We start from the raw sequence: 13,503 nt of genomic DNA, 5'->3' as shown, positions 1-13,503 counted from the left end.
ACTTATGGGATGCAGCAAAGGCAGTGCTGAGAGGGAAATTTATAGCTCTCAATGCTTACATTGTAAAAGAAACAGATCTCAAATCAGAGATCTAACCTAATTGGAGGAACTAGTTAAAAAAAAAAAAGAGCAAAACCTAAACCCAAAGCAAGCAGAAGAAAAGAAATAATAAAAACTAGAGTGGAAATCAATTTAATAGATAATAAAAAAATCAATGAAATCAAAGAATCAATGAAATTCAAAATAGGTTCTTCTGAATGACCAGTAAGATTGACAAATCTGAACTAGATGGACATGGACAAAAGAGAGAGGACACAAATAACTAAAATTAGAAATAAAAGAGGAGGCATTACTGCTGACCCCACAAAAATACAAAAGGATTGTAAGAGAATACTATGAAAATTGTACAGCAACAAAACAGATAACCTAGGAATGGATAAATTCTAGAGGTACGTAAACTACTTATACTGATTCCAGAAGAAATGAAAGACCTCAGCAGGCAAATAACAAGAAAAGAGATTTAATCAGAAATAAAACACTTCCAAACAATGAAGAGCCCAGGACCATATGGTTTCACTGGTTAATTTTATCAGAAATCTCAAGAAACAGTGACACCAGTCCTGCAGAAACACCTCCAGAAAGTTGAAGAGCAGTGTGCGGGTTTTAAAGTATTATGTACTCTAGAAAAGCCATGTTTTAATCCTGATCCAGTCTTTTGGGAGCAGCCCTTTCTTTTAATCCTGATTCAACTGTAGATGGGAAACTTTCAATTAGATTATCTACATGGAGATATGATACACCCAGTTGTGGGTGTGGGTGTTAAATTTTGATTAGATGGAGATGTGACTCCACCCATTCTGGGAGGGTCTTGATTAGTTTACTGGAGTTCTTTAAAAGAGGAAACATTTTGGAGAGAGTCAGAAACTTCAGAGCAGAGCTGACACAGATGCAGACACATGGAGAACAGAACCACGGATATTTGGAGATGCTTGGAGCCCAGCAGATGCCATCATGAGATGTTAAGCAAGCCAGAACCTGGAGAGAGCCAAGGGAAGCCAAGAGATGAAGGCCATCCCCAGAGAAGCAAAGTGAGGAACCCCCAGTGGAACAGAGGTTGAAAGTACATAACCCAGGAGCAAAGGACTAGTAGATGCCAACCATATGACTACCCAACTGACAGAGGTGTTTGTGATCCATTGACCTTCCTCGAATTAAGTTTTTTCCCCTTGGATGTCTTGGATTGGACATTTTTATAGGCTTGGAACTGTAAACTTGTAACTTATTAAATTCTCCATTATAAAAGTCATTCTAGTTTTGGTATATCACATTCCAGCAGCTTGAAAATTAACACAGATTTTGGTACCAGAGGAGACGGGTGCTGCTATGGTTTGCAAATACCAAACATGTTGGAATGACTTTTTGAATGGATAAGGGGAAGATTCTGAAAGAGTTGTGAGGAACTTGATAGAGAAGGCGTAGAATGCTTTGATGAGACTGGTGGTAGAATTGTGGACTCTACAGATACCTCTGACAAGGCTTTAGACAAATGAGGAATGTGTCATTGTGGGCTGGAAGGAAGGCAACCCTTGTTTTAAAATGTCAAAAAATTTGGCCAAATTGAGTAATTCTTTTGGATAGAAGTTTGGATTTAAAGATAATAACTCAGGATACTTAGCTGAGTAAATTTCCGAACTAAGTGTGGGAAAGGCAGCCTGGCTTCTCCTTGCAACCTATAGTAAAATGTGACAAGAAAAAGATGAACTGAGGATTGAACTCTTGGGTACAAAGAACCAGAAATTGATGATTTGGAACATTCTGGGCTCCCAGAAAGTGAGAACTGAACAGGGTTCCATGTGAGGTATTAAGATAGAAACAGTCACCCATTTCAGAAACAGCCAGGTTTGGAGATTGAGTTATCCAAAAAGGATTTGTGGAAAGTCCTTTTGTCTGGTGGGCATGATCCCAGCATATTGCATAGAAAAACGAGAGTGTTGTGTTATCTGTATAAATGGCACCACTGCCAGTCCGGACTGAAAGAATCAGAAAAGGGACAAAATGAAGGAAAAATGTCTTCCGAAACAGAACTATGGAGACTAAGGTCTGAAGCCAGGAAACCTTGGCCTAGGAGAATGGACCAGCCTATTCATGTGGTGTGGGTGAGTTTGCCCCAGAAACAGAAGGTAGGCTTTCTGCTTCATTGCTCAGAAAGAATTGTGCCAACTCAGGCCTTGGAGAGGGTGAAGCACATAAAATGGGGACTGTGAGGAGCCTGGCTGTTAACCCATTGTTCTGGAGGGGTTGAGCGTGGTCCCCAGTGATGGCAGAGTTCCCAAGTGCTGCCCCAGTGTATAGAGAAAATGGAGCCAAGAGAAAGGTGGTTCCCCCAAATGAGCCCCAGTGTTGCAACACACCCCAGCATCTGGAGAGAGAACAAGGTTACTGCCTAGGCCCTTGGAAAGAGTGGGACTTCAGCTTTCTGAAGCCCTGAGGATAATTGACTCTCAGACTTTGAAATTTAATGGTGTTTACCCTACAGGTTTCCAGAACTTCTTGGGTCCAGTGACCCCTGTGTTCTTTCCAATTTCTCCGTATGGAAATGTGAACATGTATCCATGTATCCTATGACTGTCTTTCCTTTGTATATTGGCAGCTTGTTCTGAGTTTTACAGGTCTAGAGCCAGAGGAAAATTTTGTCTTAGAACAGACCATGCTTGTTGTGCTGACTTAGAATTATGTATCCTAGAAAAGCCATGGTTTAAACCTAATTCAGTCATATGGGAGCAGCCTGTCTTTGAATCCCTATTCAGCACTATTGGTTGGAAACTCGATTAGATTGTCTCCACAGAGGTGTGACTCACCCAATTGTGGGTATTAACCTCGGATTAGAGGGAAATGTGACCTCACCTATTCCAGGTGGGTCTTGCTTACTTACTGGAATCCTTTAAAAGAGAAAGCATTTTGGAAAAAATGTTTTAGAGAATGAGCAGAGACACAAGAACCACAAGAGCTCAGGCAGCCAAAGACCTTTGAAGATGAAGTAAAATGCCCCCAGGAAAGCTGCATGAAAGAAGAAGCCTGGAGAGAAAGCTAGCAGATGTCACCATGTTTGCCATGTGCCTTTCCAGTTGAAAGAGAAACCCTGAACTTCATCTTCATTGGCCTTTCTTGAGTGAAAGTAACCTCTTATTGGTGCCTTAATCTGGACACTTTCACTTCCTTAGAACTGTAAGCGTGTGACTTATTAAAGTCCCCTTTATAAAAGCTATTCCAATTCTTGTTTATCACATTCTGGCAGCGCTAGTTGCAGCACTTTTTAAATCATTCTATAAGGCCAAAATCACCCAAATACCAAATCTAGATATAGATACTACAGGAAAATGAAATTATGTACCAATATTCCTTATGAATATAGATATCAAAATCCTTAACAAACTACTAACAATCCAAATCCAATACCACATTAAAATAATTATATACCATGATCAAAAGGGATTTCTCCCAGTTATGAAGAGGTAGTTCAACATAAAAAAAATGTTAATAGATGAAAAATAAAAACCACATGATCATCTCAATTGATGGAGAAAATAAATTTGACAAAATTCAGCACCCCTTCTTGATAAAAACACTTAGACAATTAGGAATAGAAGGAAACTTCCTCAACACAATAAAAGGCAAATATGAAAAAACCACTGATAACATCATATACAGTAGAGAAAGATTGAAGGCTTACCTTCTATGATTAGGAACAAGACAAGGATGCCCATTATCACCACTATTATTCAACATTATATTGAAAGTTCTAGCCAGAGCAACTGGACAAGAAAAATAAATTGTAGAATGTAGGTCAGTTTGCCTTCTTTTCTTTTTTGTACTCGGACAGTGTCAGTTGCTCACTCAGCTGCCTTTGTCAACATTCTAACATTGCCCTGCTTTTTCTGTCTCTAGACTCCTCCCTCCTATCTGATGGTGGCCTTTTTCTCATCTCCTCTCCCCATAGCTTTGCCTATGTTCCTTTATTTTCTTGGTTCTCATATAGTTATAACCAGACACCTAAATATCTCTCTTCTATTGTTCATAAATTAGTGGCATTTACATTATGCTTAATCTTCAGTTCTAGTAGCAGGGTTTACCTAAAATCTACTTGTTTAGTGTGTGTGTGTGTGTGTGTGTGTGTGTGTGTATTTAATTTATTTTTTAATGTGCTCATGAATGTGTATTTCTCTTTAAAGGCTATTAAAAGCCAGCAGAATGGAAAGGAAGTGCTGTGGTCATCCTATGTTCTGCTTCCTGTCAACAATGTATACATTACTGCTAGGAACCATATTTATTGCTTTAAGCTCAAGTCGCATACTACTGGTGAAATATTCAGCCAATGAAGGTAAATTAAGACTTGTAATGTGTATGAAAGTGTATAAACACTTCCAACTAATCACGTCTCTCTTTGATTTTCTTGTGTATAAAATGAGGATAATTATACCCTATCAAGTACCTTGCTTTATGTGAATGATAAGGCATTTATAAATCAAATTCTTTAAACGCTTTCATTCCTTAATAAGAAAGTTTTTTTATTCTGGGGTGAAATTTGGAGTAGTCAAGTACAAAATCATAACCCTTCAGTACAGATCAAATCATTACATCTGAATATTGCTTCAGTAAACAGGTGTTTGTTAGCCTATAGCAATTATGTATAATTACACCTTTTTTTTAAGTAGGCAGGATATACTTGTTTGGACACTTGATATTTGTTAGAGAAAAAGTCGCTATCTCATTCACTGAATCACTGGGAATTAGAGATTATTAATTTTGATAAACATGTTCTCAGAAAATATTTTGTTAATTTTTCAAAATGTAAGAATTTATATTTAAGGAAATTTAGTTTATTCCCACAAAACTGTACTGAATATTTTTCACTAGCTGTTGAGGACATATAAAATTATGATATCCTGACCCTTCACAGTATGCCTGGGGAGTCAGATGTATATATATAAGTCTATATTTCAGTTAACATTTCTCTGCTAGGCACTGTTCTAAGTATTAGAACAAATACTTAGTATTTGGTAAGGTTTAAAATACATTAAGATGTGGACCTTGCTCTCAGGAACTCACAGTTTATTACAGAGATATGCAAGTAAGTGCATCTTGAATACAATATAATAAATGCAATAATAGAAATATGCAGAAGATAACAGAAATAGGCTAGAAAAGTAGGTGATTTACTCTGGGAGAGGATGATGTGAAATGTAAAGGCTTCAGGGAATGCTTCTGCGATGAAGTGACAGTTAATTCAAGAATATAAGGTGGACAGAGGTATTCAAAATAGAAGGAACAAGCTTGTAAAAAGGATCAGAAGCACAAATCAGAAACATTTTTGAAAACATGTAGTTCAGAATTTCTGAGCAAAAAATTTTATGTTCTTGGAGGAAAGTGAGAAGGAGTATCTGGCTGGAGAGGGTAATAATAATTAGATGATTAAGTACTTAATATTCCATGCTAAAGAGCTTGGACTTTATCCTCTAGGCTCTAGATTCTGGGTGATAAAGAATATTTGAAGGATTATAAACAGAAGGGTAATATAAGAAAGACTGCTATGAAGAATGGAATATTTACAACATAGAAAAGACAGGAATTGGAGAATGTATTGCATGTGGGGCTAAAAGAGATGAAATATTAGATAGCTCAAAGCTTTCTGATTTTAGTGTTGGGTGAATAGATGATGTTCTCACCAGAGATGGGGAATACTAGAAGGAAAAACAGGTAGGAAGGAGTTCAGAGATAACATAGTTTTAGCTATATAACTTCTTTGAGGCCAGGAGCTATGTCCTTATTCACTGCAATATCTGCAGTGTCTGGCATATCATGCATGTGAAGGAAATAACAATTAAATGCATGAATGAGGAATAGTTATTCAGATGAATATGTCTAGTAGACTCTAAATTAAATGTTTCAGAGTATAGATTTGGGGTCACTAACATTAAGGTGACATATAAAACCCTAGGAGTAGATGCTTATACAGAGGAAATGTATAAGAAAATAAGAACCAAGGACAGAACTCTAAGGAATATCAACATTAAACAGGATTCATTTGGAAGGAGAGAACTAAATGCACATATATGAATACAAAAGAAGTAAGAAATTTGAAAGCTGAGAGAGAACTGCAACATCGAGATATAAGATAACAATTAAACTTGTCCTTTGGAATAAGTATTTAGAAAATGTTTGGTAATTTCCATGAGCAAGAAATTTGAGGGTAGTGATAGGATAAGAAGCCAGATTGGTAGGGGGCAAAACTGAATGGAAAGTGGACAAAGTAGAGATGATTAATGTTGACTGCTATTTTAGGATGGGTTGGAGAAAGTGTGGTAGCTAGAGGGATCAGGATCTTATATGTGTTTTTTTCCTTTGGAAAAGTTATGAGCATGTTCATAGGCTGCCACAGGGTGGAAAACATTTAATAGAAATGTTCTACTAAAACATTTAATAGAAATACAGGAGATACTTAAGTCCCAGAGGAGAAGGGAGTGGGTAAAGGAATTATCCTTAAATAGTTAGGCCATATCCTGTTTTTCTGAGACTGAAGGGAAACCAATAAGGATGGATGTGATATAGATAAGGTATGATAATGCAGGCAGGTGGTGAGGGAGGGAGTTCATACATGATGTGACACCTGTTAGAATTAGCCACTAAGAGGTATACAAGAAAGAACCAGTGACAAACAAGAATGAGTAAAGGAGCAGTGACAAGGGTTTGAGTGTTATAATATGTGCACCTAGCGCTGTGTGTATCATGAGATCAGCATCAGTATTATAGGATAACGGTATGATTTGAATTCAGAAAAGGGAAGAAGAAATGTTTTAACTATTGTGCTGATTTGAAACTGTTATGTACCCCAGATAAGCCATGTTCTTTTAATCCAATCTTGTGGGAGCAGACCTATTATTGGGCAGAACCTTTTAATTAATTAGGTAGTTTCCATAAAGATGACCTACCCAGTTGTGGGTGGGACCTTTGATTAAGTTGTTTCCGTGGAGATGTGACCTTGCCCATTCAAACTGGGTCTTAATCAGCTTACTGGAGCCCTCTACAAAAAGAGTAAAAGATAAAAAACACAGAGAGAGCCGACATAGAGAGCAGAGAGATAAAACCGAGGCACAGATGTTTGGAGATACAGAAATATATGCCCCATACTTTTATTTCCAGAGACCAGAATTGAGAGAGCTGTTTGAAACCAACCCAGGAGAAAAGGGCCAGTAGAGGTCACCATGTGCCTTCCCATGGGACAGAGAAACCCTGTACGCACTCAGCCTTTCTTGAATGAAGGTATCCTCTTGTTGATGTCTTAATTTGGACATTTCGATGGCCTTAAAACTATAATTTTGTAGCCTAATAAATCCCCTTTCTAAAGCCAATCCATTTCTGATATATTGCATTCTGGCAGCTATAGCAAACCAAAACAACTAGGCTTTAAATGATGGAGAAAATTTAACAGGCAGATATTTAAACTCAATAAAATATTTAAATTCAGGTAAACATTTATTATGTGCCTATTAATTGTGGGACTCTTGTAGGTGCCAGGTATTTCAAGTCCCTTTCATGTAAGGAGCTTATTTTCTAGGGGTAAGACAGACACATAAAAATTAACTAACAATGTGACAAGTACTAAAAGATAACATTGATGAATATAGTATTGATTCTACTTAACTTCTCAGAGGAAACAGAAATGAGGAAGAAAGGGTGTGTTCTGAGTAGAGAGAATGTGAAGTTGACTTTTATCACCTATACTTTGCCAGTTTGATTTTTAATGTGATGACCAAGAGGGAAAAATGCATCCTTGAAAATAGGGCCTAATAAAGTTTGTGTTTGTCTTTCGCAAATCACTGAGCATTTAGAAAAGACAGAGGTAAATGCTAAAACCAAGGCATACTAAACAAACCTCATTTCCTAATGAGAGTGACTTGGAATTTGGAACATATCTTCTGAACTTGTGAATGGGCTTGGATGTTTCGAAACATTTCCTTTCAGTTTTAGGGGTAGCCAGGTCCCTGGGCTAGTTGTCTCTTGCCTCAAGTAGCTTCCTACTTTTTACTTCCATAGACCATTTATTGCAGAATACCAAACAAATATTAACATTTTCTTGTGTGCCATGGTATGTAACAGATTAGAAAGCTCTGGGTTAAGGGAATAGCATAGACAAAGTGTACCTTGATTTTTGCAAGGCGAACGAGTCACCCAAGAGGATCTAAAAAGCTGGATTATAATTCAGTGGTTTTTTAGTTTCCTAGGCTGCCATGAAATGGGCTGGTTTAAACAATGGGGATTTATTAGCTTACAGTTTTGAGGTCAGGAAAATGCCTAAATCAGGGCATCTCCAAAGCAATGCTTTCATCCCAAAGACCAATTAAGCCATCCTTGATTCCTCCACCACATGGCAAGGCACATGGAGGCATCTCCTTTTCTTTTTCTTTTACTTCTGGATCCCATTTCAGCTTCTTACTTCCTGTAGCTTTCTTTCTCTGTCTGAATTTCACTGTTCATATAAGACTGCAGTCATAGAATTACAAGCCATCCTGATTGAGGTGAACCACACCATAACCGAAGTAGCCTCATCAAAAGTCCTACTTAAAATGGATTCATACCCATAGGAATGGATTAAATTAAAAAAGCATGTTTTTCTGAGGTACATACAGCTTCAGACCACCACAGTGGGTAAATTCATAGCTGTTTGATGATTCAGACTCAAAGAGTGTTAATAAATAATCGGTTTAAAAGGCAGTCTCCAATTCTGTGCCATCAGTCTTTCTGTATCCTTGGTCCTAACATCCTGGACATATTTATCAGTCACTTAGATGCAAACATAAGAGGCATATTTATCAAATTCAGGTATAGTAAGAGCTGGATGGGGTAATATTAGCAAACACATTAGGGGAATCAATTTGAAAATCCAAAAGGGCAAATCCAACTGGATGAAATTTAATATAACCAGTATTAAAACCCAACCTTTAATTACAATTTATAAACTGTATGTAAATATTATATAGTATAAATTTTTTTTTTACTAAAAAATAATTCTGTTACATTTCAGAGAATAAATATGACTATCTTCCAACTACTGTGAATGTGTGTTCAGAACTGGTGAAGCTTGTTTTCTGTGTGCTTGTGTCATTCTGGGTTATAAAGAAAGGTAAGTCTCAAAATGATACTATATACTTATAAAAACTAAAAATGTCAAAAGCTGTTAGAACTTGAAGGAACATTTTACATCATTTAGTCTAGCCCATTCTACATATGAAGAAGGTAAGATGTAAACAGGATATCATATTTAATAATAATAATAAAGGCATTGTTATTAATATTTTCAGAACAATATGTCATTTACAAATTTTTTGGCATCTGTTATCTAGTTGAATGCACGTATGGAATAAATGTGATTACTCATTTTTACACGTGGAGAAACAGGCTTAAAGGGAAAGTTTTATGCAGTGCTGTATAGAAAGGGGCAGAGCCAGGACTTTGACCTGGATTTGTGGTCCCCTGCCCATTACTCTTATCTTGTTACTTGTTCCTGTGATGGAAACAAGTCTTTTATTCAAATTTAGGATTTTCTAAATCGCTTCTATCTGACGTGATATGTTGCATATTGTAAATCAGTTTCCATTTACAACAAGGGAGGCGCTGGAATCACAGAGTCTGTGTTCTGGAGTTGATTATTTAACTTCTCTGAACTTCAGTTTCCTAAACAATCAGATAGTGATACTAATCCTGTCCTCAAATGATTAGATAACATTTGTAAAGTATTTACTCTTATGTGGAAATACAGGTTGTTAATGTATATTAATTCTCCTTCCCCTTAGTTCCTCAATTAATGAGCCTTAGCACTCTAGCTTTTTGACCTGCCTTCCACAGGAGGTAAACATAGAATTTAGAGCATAAGGGAGATTTCTCAGAAAGATGTCTTTTCATATTCAAGGATTTGAATCTGTATAAAATTTCTGGTTAGTGAAATATATTTCTTTATCCCATGAAATTCATGCATTGTTTATAGGACTTAACCTGCCTTTATTTTCTATCTGTTCATTTTATATTCTCTATTATAACACCTTCCTAAATTTTTGAAATTCTAGAGATGGTACAGTAACTTATACTAATATTAAAGTTAATTTTCACTTAGTATCTCCCTTTCCTGATACCCTGGGTGAGGGGAGGTTAATCCCAGCATGATAGCTTGATATTTTTTTCTACCTGTACTACTTGTTGATCTTGGCTGTATCCTCTCAAAGTAATAAGAGAAATATATGTGTATTCTGAGTTATCTTAAGTGTTAACGTCTATCTCAAGTTAACAGGAATTGGGAATATTGTTATTCCTAATTGTGTTACTCATTGTCAGTGGGGTGAAGAAAGAGAGTAATAAACTCCCATATTGTCTTTGATTTCTTAAGGCTAATAATATTCATTTATTGAAGCAAGTTCATAAAACCCCTTTTAAGAAATTTTTTCAGTTATGAAGTATATTTATGTTTTCTAAAAGCCTGAGCATTCTCATCAAAATAATTTTATTTTGCTCTATTTCTTTTTGTAGACTATCATCAAAGTAGAAATTTGAAATGTGCTTCCTGGAAGGAATTTTCTAATTTCATGAAGTGGTCCATTCCTGCCTTTCTTTATTTCCTGGACAACTTGATTGTCTTCTATGTCTTGTCTTATCTTCAGCCTGTAAGTAAATACAACAAAAACAATAGCGTTGAAACACTGAAATGACACAGAGAAATATGTTCACTTCATAGGGTTTTTTTTTTTCTTTCTTTCTTTCTTTTAATCTTGTCATTTAACCAACAAATTCTTTGAAGGTAAGGATTATATGTTGCCAATGATAAATGCTGTCTGGAACTGATAATGCTAGAAATACTAATCTCTCTCAACATCCTTTATCTCAATATGAAGAGCCATTGTAATCGAAGCTAAAATTTGGCCTTCTACCTTTACTTATTACTTATTATGGGTCATTTGTGTATTTTTCCCCAGTATTTTATAAAATAAATCTTCCTATTGCCTTAATTGCCAAAATGTTTACAGTTTTTTGTTTGTTTGTTTATTTTAACATGGGTAGGCACTGGGAATCGAATCCAGATCTCTGGCATGGCAGACGAGAACTCTGCCTGCTGAGCCACCCTGGCCCACCCTGTTAAGTTTAAAAAAAAAAAAATCAGGTATTTTGATTGCAAGTGGGCTTTTATTGGTATCAGTCCTATTATTGAAGTTTCTTAAATGTAGACAACTCTACATTGTAAAGCGAGACAGAAAGGAGATCTCAATAATGTGGTCTGGTAGGAAAAAACACTGTAGTAGAGGATAGAAGTTGGGTATTTTTCCAAAAGTTAGAGGCTGTGTAACTAGGCAAGTTGCAACTTCCCTAAGTTTCAGTTGCCCCAAGTGTAAAATAAAATGATACAATACCTGCTCAAAGGTAGGGACCTGGGCCAGTTAATCACTTGAAGTTCCTTTGAGCTCCATGATCCCTGTTATTAGTGTGTTCAGTTCATCTGGAATGTGTCCTCTCCTAAACTCCTTTCTATTTTGTTTTCAGATCTAAGAATCCCTATACTTAACCATATAATTGTTCACATTCAATAAATATAAATTTGTTGTATTTTATTTGTTTCTAACAGATTAGTTCTAAAACATTTGGTCCCTGGTTACAAAGCAAGATCTCAACTTCCTTGTTCTTTCAGCTTATTGCTTTACTCTTCCTTCCTGATTGCATACAAACACAGATATTACAGAAAAGCACATAATATAGCTGTGTATTGCAATACCTGAGTCTAATTGAGAGGAACTAAATAGAGATGCATGGAAGATTTAGGGCAAAAAACGCTGATGATTTATTTACTCTATGCTATTGCATAGAATAGTCTTTAGTACTCATCAGGGCAGCAAGTCTGCTCTGTTATGTGCATTTGCACTGCCGTTGTTGTGATTGATCAAGGCCAACACTTCCCTTCTCTTATCAACTATTACCTTCTCCTCTTACTCTTCTCCTAACTGGATTCTACACTGATAAAGCCTTCAAATGTTGAGTCTCATAAAAATTCATTAGAAAACAACAATGTTATATTCTTAGAATTATTGCTAGACTTTTGCTCTTATATCTTGAATTCTATGTATTTGCCATGTTTGCTGTTATTAGTGGTTTTATAAGCCTTCTGATATTCTTTGAGGTTTGATCAACTTAACATGATGGTAAGGAGGAAGGCAGGGTGAATGAAATCAGTAGGACTTGAATTAAAAAAAAAATGATTTGCTAGGGCAATGCAACAGTGGCTCAGTGGCAGAATTCTCGCCTCAATGCCAGAAACTTGGGTTCTATTCCAGGAGCCTGCCCTTGGAAAAAAAAAAAAAAATTGTGAGATCTAGTTGTGGGGAACAATGATGAGATTTCATACTCTGTGTTCAGATTAATGCTCTCATAGGTGAAATATGACTGAATTTATAAAAATAAATCTTTATAAAATCTAACACATTTCTAAGTTTTTTAAAAAACTCAAATAGATCCAGAGGACTTCCAAATATGAATTGAACTTCAGTTTCATGAGAAAATTGATTCAATTCCTAGAACAATAAAGACAATTAAAAATCTGTGCCTCAATTTTCTTACCATTTAAGTGGGCCTAACAGTAATGCCCTCCATCCACCCATGGAAACAATGGAAACAGCATTAAAGTCTATAAAGTCCTTCAAGTGCTTAGAAAAAGTCTGCTTCATAAGCATGATAACTTATTTTCAAAGCGAAGCCTCAAGAATTTATGGGTAACTCCAGATCTGCACATACAGATTATTTACACAGGCATTTGCTGAATTTAAATGCATATTTTTAAAGCCTGTGTAATAGTTTGATCATATCTGAATAAATTTAACAAGCAATACTAATGGAACTTAATCCTCTAGTGAAATAGCCGCCCTAATAACCCCTTTGGTTTTTGACCAAAAGGCCTTTTTTGTCACTAAACCAACAAGCTGGGAGTTTTCTTGAGGTGAATACTTTGTTTGGATCGTAACTCTATCTTCTCTTTCTTTCTAGGCGATGGCTGTTATCTTCTCAAATTTTAGCATTATAACAACAGCTCTTCTATTCAGGGTAGTGCTAAAGTAAGTAACTTGCTGTGAAAGCATATATAGTACTTTAAAATGGCACAGGCTTGTTTCAGAAATTATACTGAGATCACTGAACCTTTAGAGTCTGAAGGCTGGAATTTTATTCCTAATTGACGACATGTATTGGACAAGTCATTAAAAAAACTGCTCCAGTGCTAACCTGGCTAAGTTCTCTGTGATAAGATGTATGAAATGAAATGTCTTGAATGTCTCAAAAAAAAGATAATTGACTGGGTTATAACTGGTATTTCAATTTTTAGTTCTACGTTTTCAACAAAGAATTTATGAGCTTTTTTTTCAGAATCTCTGTGCCCTAACTGGGAACTGAGAGGTTCTTAAGACTTAATATGTTTGTTAA

General features: G+C 36.1%; 1 protein-coding gene across 10 annotated transcripts in view; it reads left to right on the top strand.

The window, feature by feature from the left end:
• Positions 1-13,503, top strand: part of SLC35A5 (solute carrier family 35 member A5) — a 55,745-nt gene that overhangs the window by 3,716 nt on the left and 38,526 nt on the right. For all 10 annotated transcript variants that reach the window (XR_013158538.1, XR_013158536.1, XR_013158539.1 and 7 more), the window contains 4 exons: positions 4,230-4,378; positions 9,080-9,178; positions 10,576-10,709; positions 13,072-13,139. Coding sequence is in view for 5 of the 10 variants with exons in the window: in XM_077118393.1 (XP_076974508.1) it covers positions 4,249-4,378; positions 9,080-9,178; positions 10,576-10,709; positions 13,072-13,139 (431 nt within the window). In the remaining 5 variants the exon portion in view is untranslated. The remainder of the gene's footprint in view (positions 1-4,229; positions 4,379-9,079; positions 9,179-10,575; positions 10,710-13,071; positions 13,140-13,503) is intronic.

Source organism: Tamandua tetradactyla, chromosome 10, assembly GCF_023851605.1.
Source record: "Tamandua tetradactyla isolate mTamTet1 chromosome 10, mTamTet1.pri, whole genome shotgun sequence".
Lineage (NCBI taxonomy): Eukaryota > Metazoa > Chordata > Mammalia > Pilosa > Myrmecophagidae > Tamandua > Tamandua tetradactyla.
The sequence above is the reverse complement of the archived record's forward strand: the minus strand, read 5'-3'. Positions and strand labels throughout refer to the sequence as shown.